The sequence below is a fragment of the Anastrepha ludens genome, chromosome X (assembly GCF_028408465.1).
Source record: "Anastrepha ludens isolate Willacy chromosome X, idAnaLude1.1, whole genome shotgun sequence".
NCBI classification, from domain to species: Eukaryota; Metazoa; Arthropoda; class Insecta; order Diptera; family Tephritidae; genus Anastrepha; species Anastrepha ludens.
In genome coordinates, this window is record NC_071503.1 from 96617955 (window position 1) to 96627454 (window position 9500).

At 37.7% G+C, this 9500-nt stretch overlaps 2 protein-coding genes across 2 annotated transcripts; both read left to right on the forward strand.

Annotated features, from left to right (window-relative positions):
* The first annotated feature begins 1226 nt into the window (after positions 1-1226).
* Positions 1227-3866, forward strand: LOC128870390 (uncharacterized). Its single transcript, XM_054113005.1, has one exon. The coding sequence runs from the start codon at positions 1227-1229 to the stop codon at positions 3864-3866; it is 2640 nt and encodes an 879-aa protein (XP_053968980.1).
* A 2622-nt stretch (positions 3867-6488) lies between these two features.
* Positions 6489-9127, forward strand: LOC128870391 (uncharacterized). Its single transcript, XM_054113006.1, has 2 exons — positions 6489-7119; positions 7212-9127. The coding sequence occupies exons 1-2, from the start codon at positions 6489-6491 to the stop codon at positions 9125-9127; spliced, it is 2547 nt and encodes an 848-aa protein (XP_053968981.1).
* Positions 9128-9500: the final 373 nt, after the last annotated feature.

Consider the following 9500-nt stretch of genomic DNA (forward strand, 5'->3'; position numbering starts at 1 on the left):
ATAAAAGTGATTCAATTATTAAAAATCCCTGAAACGGAGAATTAAATCAAAAGTTTCTTAGGCTAAACAGATTACTATAGAAAATTTGTAAAAGACTATGCTAAGGTAGCACAGCCGATAACAAAGTACCTAAAGAAAGATGTAAAGATAAATACGAAAGCTCCAAAATACATATATAAGGGCGTTTGAAAAATGAAAAGCATTAATTAGCTCTCATCCTATCCTAATATATTCAAATTTCGAGAAAACATTTACACTTACTACAGATGCATCGAATTACCCAATAGGAGCGAACCTATTGCAGGAAGGACACCCGTTATGTTTTGCATCTAGGACATTGAATAATCTCGAGCGAAATTAACAACAGATAAAGAGTTTTTAGCCATATTATGGAGTGTGAACTACTTACGACCATACCTCTATGGTAGAAGACTTAAAGTTTTGACCACCAACCTATTAAATTTATGCACACAAACTGCATTATATAAAGGAAGAAATTGTAAACAAATATAGAACACAAATCATATTAATAAACAAGAAAGTGGAAGAAATAAAAATGTTGCATGGAAATAGAATAATTTTTATAGTAGAATCTGACTTCAGTAAAATTGGCGAAATATGTAGAAAATATATTGTAAAAGGAAAGGTAGAAATATTTTCTGAATTATCAGAACATAGTTACAATATAGTCCAGGAAAAGTTAATAGCGATTGTCACCTGATGTGGCAACGCTGCCATAAGCTTAAAAAATACATCCCTGTGGACGTCCGTCCAGTTGAGCGTAGTACCCGTTACCGGCAACACCCGAAGTTGGATAATATATTGAAATAATTGAAATACGGTCTTGGTTATACAAAAACGAAATAAATGAGATATATATAGCATTAAAAGTGTAGTCGTGTTTATATTGGTAAAAGTTGGCTATAGTGACTGAGGTACTCGTGGGCAGATGACAATTTTCAGAAGTGGATTATGAGCAACCGCCTGAGACTTCGCTGACAACGCGCCGTTAAATTGAGACTCCGCTGGCAAAATCGTTTAAATTTGCTACGCGTACGTGTATTTTGTTGTTGCGAAATTCAACGAAATCGATAATCCGAAACCGGAAGTGAAGTGAACGAAGAAAAATACTTCTAACCGAAAAAGTTCGAAAAAAAATTCGAAGTCGCAAATTGGTCCGAAGCAAAATGCCATTACGCAGCCGAAAAGTATGTGATTTAAAAAAGATGTGCCGAGATGCTGGTTTACCAGTAACGGGTAACAAAAATCAACTAATTGAACGGTTGATGGACAACAATGTATCCGAAAGCGAAAGTGATACTCAAAGTGTTGTAATGCAGCGGTTATCGTCTTTAGAAAAAACTATTTCGGACTTGGTGCTACAACAAAAACAAAATACAACGACATCAAATAATTTTGTACCACCAATATCGTCTTCACCGGTAAATGTTATTGGTAATATGGAAAAGTCCGCTCCAACCGTAACGAGTACATATACCGTGATGCATCCACAAGTATTACCGAACGCATACAATAGTCAACATTCGCTGTGGACAACCGCTCAAGAGCCCAGCAATGTTAATTTCCCCGAATTTTCTCAATCGGGACACGTCGCGTTTGTGCCGCAATCAAATGCATATGTTTCGCACGCTTGTATGCAAGCACCACCGACTTTCCCCCCACCGACATTTGTGCCACCAGTGACATCCGCGCCGTATGCAACGTACCAGAATCCGTCAGTACCGTACACATTCGATTACGTTCGCGCACCGCCGGTAGTACCGAATTATCACAATCCATACGAGAATGTGCGCGATATTGTTGAACTTTTACCCGTTTTTGGCCCATCGTCCGATCGTTCGTTAACATCAAAACAATTCGTAAAACGCGTTGAAAATCTGAGAAGTGTATATGGGTGGAGAGAAAACACACTTTTGTTTGCCGTACAGCAAAAGATGCGGGGATCAGCAAAATATTGGGTTGATTCTCTGCAAGACGTGTTTATTTCGTGGGCAGAATTCGTTCATAAATTTCTGTTAAACTTTCCGTGCATCGAAAATGAAGCCGATGTGCATCTTAAGATGGCACAAACGAAACGGCAAACCAATGAGTCCGCTCAAGAGTTTTATTACCGCATGCTTGCCTTAGGTTCAAAAGGTGGGTTATCCGACTCGAGTATTGCGCGCCATATTATAAACGGCATTAATGATTCAGACTTACGTAAGAAAATTTCTAATAACTATACGCATTGTCAAGATTTACTAAGTGACATTATAAACTTTAATATTTATAACGAAGTGAAAACCGCGCCACCTAAAATGGTATTCAAAACAAACGCGTCGATAGAAAAACCGCCGAATCGAAAGTTTGCGGTTACAGAAAATCAAAAGCCACAAACACCTTTACCACTCGAAAAAGTTAAGTGCTATAACTGCTTTAAATTTGGACATTATTCCGTAAATTGTGCCGAGCCACAACGGAAGTCGCGCTGTGAAAAGTGCCAACGCACAACGCATAAAACCGCAGACTGTTATCTAAAAACTGAAAACCGCATTAATATAATTGATCAGCGCGCATGTGATGATAAAATAGTTAAAACAATCAAAGTGAATGGTATAGAAACTCTAGCATTTGTGGACCCTGGTAGTAGTCGTACACTTATTCGTAAAACATTCGCGCGTAAAATCGGAGACGTGCGTGAGCAACTCACAATATTGAAAGGGTTCGCGGACGGACAATATGCTAGTACCGAAATTGTAAGTGCGATAATAGAAATTGACGGTAATAATAATCCAACTATTATGCCTGTCATTGACGATGATTTCTTGTGTGAATCCGTATTGTTGGGACGAGACTTATTGTGCCGCGCGGGTAATCGCTTGGTTATTGAACAAGATCAGTGCCGCATAGAAGACATAAATAAAATTGACGTTACAAATGATTTAAGTGTAATTGATCGCCAGAGCTTGCAACAACTACTAACACAACACGCTGATGTTTTTGCAAGAAATTTATCTGAAATTGGTAAGTGTGATGTTGCAAAAATGAGTATCGAATTAAACATCAACATACCAATTTGCCTTAAGCCGTACCGTATTCCGTTCGCTAAACGCGCGATCGTTTCCGAAATCGTATCTGAATTATTGAGCAACAATATAATTCGACCGAGTGAGTCATCTTACGCCGCGCCAGTTGTTCTCGTCGAAAAAAAGAATGGCGAACATCGCTTATGTGTGGACTACCGCAGTCTAAACAAAGTTACTATAAAAAGACCTTATCCCATGCCGATCATGGAAGAACAGTTCGCGCAACTTGCCGGAAATAATTTTTTTACAACGCTTGATCTACGTACCGGGTATCATCAAATTGAAATAGATGAATCCTCAAAAAAATATACCGCTTTCGTAACTACTGACGGCCACTACGAATACAACCGCATGCCGTTCGGTCTGGTAAACGCGCCCGCTGTGTTCCAATGTATGATGGATAAAATTATTGCACAAATGCCGCGCGGTGAAGTGTTAGCATATTTGGATGAAGTTATTATTCCAAGTAAAACTATTGACGAAGGACTTAAGCGACTCGAAAAATTTATAAAAATATTAAAACGTTATGGACTTACATTGCGCATGGACAAATGTAAATTTCTTAAAAATGAAATTGAGCATTTGGGCCATGTAATTAATAGAAACGGTATAACGCCGGGTAAACGTAAAGTAGCCGCGATCGCAGATTTTCCGCCGCCTAAAAACGTCACAGAGGTCCGAAGATTTCTGGGTCTTACTGGATTTTTCCGAAAATTCGTGCCCAACTATTCGTTTATAGTCAAACCAATAACGCAGCTGCTACGTAAAGAAGAACAATAAAAGTTTGTGTGGGGCGAAGCGCAGCAACGATCGTTTACTGAGTTAATACAAAAACTGTGCAATGAACCACTTCTTGCGCTCTACGATTCGTCCGCTCAGCATGAGGTGCATACCGATGCGTCTAGTGTTGGGCTGGCAGGAGTTATGCTGCAATCATCTGATGGCAAAAAGTGGCAACCAGTGTTTTATTATAGCCGACATTGCACAACTCATAATTAACATAATCAAAATACAAATAATTATAAAAACAATAATAATTTTAATAGATACAATTATCAGGGTCAGAATAATTTTAACCCGCGTTACTATCAGGAACGAAATTATAATAACAATTTTAATCAATCAGGAAAATATCGACCCCAATATAGTAGAGATAATAATAATAATTCGGCCAATTTGCAGAGGGTTCCTCAGGTAGGAAACCCAAATCTCAGCCAAAATTGCTGGAATCAACCTAACACTAACAATATGGAAATAAATCAATGTCATATGATGGGTAATTCCCAACATCTCGCTCAGGTAGGACACCCTAGGCCAAATTTCTGCCAAAATCTCTTAGTCAACCTAGGCAAGACCAAAGCGAAATGAGGGAATCAGGGAATCAATCAACAATTGCTGTCAAGACATGCGGAGTTAAATTTATGTCAATGTAATGTAAGTCAACATGGAAATGGCCAAAACGAACAGGATATTTTTTTTTCAAAAACAGCCTCCACTTTTTACCCGTCAGAACAATTACAATTAATGAAAACAAATATATAATAGATACAGGAGCAAATTTAAGCTTAATTGATAATAATATAAAATATTTCAAAAGAAATTTATTACACTAACCGATTGATTTAGTACAATAACAAAAAAAGATGTTATTAGATTTGAAGTAGTAACTGACTCTCCTGATGAATTTAATCTATCAGGAAATGCGAAAATTAAGTGGAAGCTGACAGAATTAAAACGAAGAAAATATATATTTCATTATTTACTAAACTGTTTTAATACGATGATAAATTTGATGGATGGATATATAACATTTAATCAGAGGATAACGAAATTTATTTTTAATCCATACAGTAATCTTGAAATTTGTACATTGGAGAGTTGCGAATTTGAATTGGATAGAATTCAGCTAGATCATTTAAATGAAGAAGAATATAGGGATGTTATGAATCTTTTAAAAAGATATTTATTAACAAAAACATGCGTAGTATACTTAGATGATATACTAATATTTAGCACTTCACTTAAAGAACATGTTAAGGCTATAACTGACATTTGTAAAGTACTGGAGCAGACAAACTTAAAAATCCAGATTGACAAATGCAACTTCATGAAAAAACAGACAGAATTTGTGGGACACATTCTGACAAAAGAAGGACTCAAGCCAAACCCTAACAAGATAAAAGTGATTCAATTATTAAAAATCCCTGAAACGGAGAATTAAATCAAAAGTTTCTTAGGCTAAACAGATTACTATAGAAAATTTGTAAAAGACTATGCTAAGGTAGCACAGCCGATAACAAAGTACCTAAAGAAAGATGTAAAGATAAATACGAAAGCTCCAAAATACATATATAAGGGCGTTTGAAAAATGAAAAGCATTAATTAGCTCTCATCCTATCCTAATATATTCAAATTTCGAGAAAACATTTACACTTACTACAGATGCATCGAATTACCCAATAGGAGCGAACCTATTGCAGGAAGGACACCCGTTATGTTTTGCATCTAGGACATTGAATAATCTCGAGCGAAATTAACAACAGATAAAGAGTTTTTAGCCATATTATGGAGTGTGAACTACTTACGACCATACCTCTATGGTAGAAGACTTAAAGTTTTGACCACCAACCTATTAAATTTATGCACACAAACTGCATTATATAAAGGAAGAAATTGTAAACAAATATAGAACACAAATCATATTAATAAACAAGAAAGTGGAAGAAATAAAAATGTTGCATGGAAATAGAATAATTTTTATAGTAGAATCTGACTTCAGTAAAATTGGCGAAATATGTAGAAAATATATTGTAAAAGGAAAGGTAGAAATATTTTCTGAATTATCAGAACATAGTTACAATATAGTCCAGGAAAAGTTAATAGCGATTGTCACCTGATGTGGCAACGCTGCCATAAGCTTAAAAAATACATCCCTGTGGACGTCCGTCCAGTTGAGCGTAGTACCCGTTACCGGCAACACCCGAAGTTGGATAATATATTGAAATAATTGAAATACGGTCTTGGTTATACAAAAACGAAATAAATGAGATATATATAGCATTAAAAGTGTAGTCGTGTTTATATTGGTAAAAGTTGGCTATAGTGACTGAGGTACTCGTGGGCAGATGACAATTTTCAGAAGTGGATTATGAGCAACCGCCTGAGACTTCGCTGACAACGCGCCGTTAAATTGAGACTCCGCTGGCAAAATCGTTTAAATTTGCTACGCGTACGTGTATTTTGTTGTTGCGAAATTCAACGAAATCGATAATCCGAAACCGGAAGTGAAGTGAACGAAGAAAAATACTTCTAACCGAAAAAGTTCGAAAAAAAATTCGAAGTCGCAAATTGGTCCGAAGCAAAATGCCATTACGCAGCCGAAAAGTATGTGATTTAAAAAAGATGTGCCGTGATGCTGGTTTACCAGTAACGGGTAACAAAAATCAACTAATTGAACGGTTGATGGACAACAATGTATCCGAAAGCGAAAGTGATACTCAAAGTGTTGTAATGCAGCGGTTATCGTCTTTAGAAAAAACTATTTCGGACTTGGTGCTACAACAAAAACAAAATACAACGACATCAAATAATTTTGTACCACCAATATCGTCTTCACCGGTAAATGTTATTGGTAATATGGAAAAGTCCGCTCCAACCGTAACGAGTACATATACCGTGATGCATCCACAAGTATTACCGAACGCATACAATAGTCAACATTCGCTGTGGACAACCGCTCAAGAGCCCAGCAATGTTAATTTCCCCGAATTTTCTCAATCGGGACACGTCGCGTTTGTGCCGCAATCAAATGCATATGTTTCGCACGCTTGTATGCAAGCACCACCGACTTTCCCCCCACCGACATTTGTGCCACCAGTGACATCCGCGCCGTATGCAACGTACCAGAATCCGTCAGTACCGTACACATTCGATTACGTTCGCGCACCGCCGGTAGTACCGAATTATCACAATCCATACGAGAATGTGCGCGATATTGTTGAACTTTTACCCGTTTTTGGCCCATCGTCCGATCGTTCGTTAACATCAAAACAATTCGTAAAACGCGTTGAAAATCTGAGAAGTGTATATGGGTGGAGAGAAAACACACTTTTGTTTGCCGTACAGCAAAAGATGCGGGATCAGCAAAATATTGGGTTGATTCTCTGCAAGACGTGTTTATTTCGTGGGCAGAATTCGTTCATAAATTTCTGCTAAACTTTCCGTGCATCGAAAATGAAGCCGATGTGCATCTTAAGATGGCACAAACGAAACGGCAAACCAATGAGTCCGCTCAAGAGTTTTATTACCGCATGCTTGCCTTAGGTTCAAAAGGTGGGTTATCCGACTCGAGTATTGCGCGCCATATTATAAACGGCATTAATGATTCAGACTTACGTAAGAAAATTTCTAATAACTATACGCATTGTCAAGATTTACTAAGTGACATTATAAACTTTAATATTTATAACGAAGTGAAAACCGCGCCACCTAAAATGGTATTCAAAACAAACGCGTCGATAGAAAAACCGCCGAATCGAAAGTTTGCGGTTACAGAAAATCAAAAGCCACAAACACCTTTACCACTCGAAAAAGTTAAGTGCTATAACTGCTTTAAATTTGGACATTATTCCGTAAATTGTGCCGAGCCACAACGGAAGTCGCGCTGTGAAAAGTGCCAACGCACAACGCATAAAACCGCAGACTGTTATCTAAAAACTGAAAACCGCATTAATATAATTGATCAGCGCGCATGTGATGATAAAATAGTTAAAACAATCAAAGTGAATGGTATAGAAACTCTAGCATTTGTGGACCCTGGTAGTAGTCGTACACTTATTCGTAAAACATTCGCGCGTAAAATCGGAGACGTGCGTGAGCAACTCACAATATTGAAAGGGTTCGCGGACGGACAATATGCTAGTACCGAAATTGTAAGTGCGATAATAGAAATTGACGGTAATAATAATCCAACTATTATGCCTGTCATTGACGATGATTTCTTGTGTGAATCCGTATTGTTGGGACGAGACGTATTGTGCCGCGCGGGTAATCGCTTGGTTATTGAACAAGATCAGTGCCGCATAGAAGACATAAATAAAATTGACGTTACAAATGATTTAAGTGTAATTGATCGCCAGAGCTTGCAACAACTACTAACACAACACGCTGATGTTTTTGCAAGAAATTTATCTGAAATTGGTAAGTGTGATGTTGCAAAAATGAGTATCGAATTAAACATCAACATACCAATTTGCCTTAAGCCGTACCGTATTCCGTTCGCTAAACGCGCGATCGTTTCCGAAATCGTATCTGAATTATTGAGCAACAATATAATTCGACCGAGTGAGTCATCTTACGCCGCGCCAGTTGTTCTCGTCGAAAAAAAGAATGGCGAACATCGCTTATGTGTGGACTACCGCAGTCTAAACAAAGTTACTATAAAAAGACCTTATCCCATGCCGATCATGGAAGAACAGTTCGCGCAACTTGCCGGAAATAATTTTTTTACAACGCTTGATCTACGTACCGGGTATCATCAAATTGAAATAGATGAATCCTCAAAAAAATATACCGCTTTCGTAACTACTGACGGCCACTACGAATACAACCGCATGCCGTTCGGTCTGGTAAACGCGCCCGCTGTGTTCCAATGTATGATGGATAAAATTATTGCACAAATGCCGCGCGGTGAAGTGTTAGCATATTTGGATGAAGTTATTATTCCAAGTAAAACTATTGACGAAGGACTTAAGCGACTCGAAAAATTTATAAAAATATTAAAACGTTATGGACTTACATTGCGCATGGACAAATGTAAATTTCTTAAAAATGAAATTGAGCATTTGGGCCATGTAATTAATAGAAACGGTATAACGCCGGGTAAACGTAAAGTAGCCGCGATCGCAGATTTTCCGCCGCCTAAAAACGTCACAGAGGTCCGAAGATTTCTGGGTCTTACTGGATTTTTCCGAAAATTCGTGCCCAACTATTCGTTTATAGTCAAACCAATAACGCAGCTGCTACGTAAAGAAGAACAATAAAAGTTTGTGTGGGGCGAAGCGCAGCAACGATCGTTTACTGAGTTAATACAAAAACTGTGCAATGAACCACTTCTTGCGCTCTACGATTCGTCCGCTCAGCATGAGGTGCATACCGATGCGTCTAGTGTTGGGCTGGCAGGAGTTATGCTGCAATCATCTGATGGCAAAAAGTGGCAACCAGTGTTTTATTATAGCCGACATTGCACAACTCATAATTAACATAATCAAAATACAAATAATTATAAAAACAATAATAATTTTAATAGATACAATTATCAGGGTCAGAATAATTTTAACCCGCGTTACTATCAGGAACGAAATTATAATAACAATTTTAATCAATCAGGAAAATATCGACCCCAATATAGTAGAG

Excerpts from the sequence above, each read along its gene's own strand:
- LOC128870390 (XM_054113005.1), top strand. The coding sequence starts at position 1,227 with ATGTGCCGAGATGCTGGTTTACCAGTAACGGGTAACAAAAATCAACTA.
- LOC128870391 (XM_054113006.1), top strand. The coding sequence starts at position 6,489 with ATGTGCCGTGATGCTGGTTTACCAGTAACGGGTAACAAAAATCAACTA. Across the intron at positions 7,120-7,211 it reads TTTTGGCCCATCGTCCGATC|CAAAAGATGCGGGATCAGCA; the intron begins GTTCGTTAACAT and ends TTTGCCGTACAG.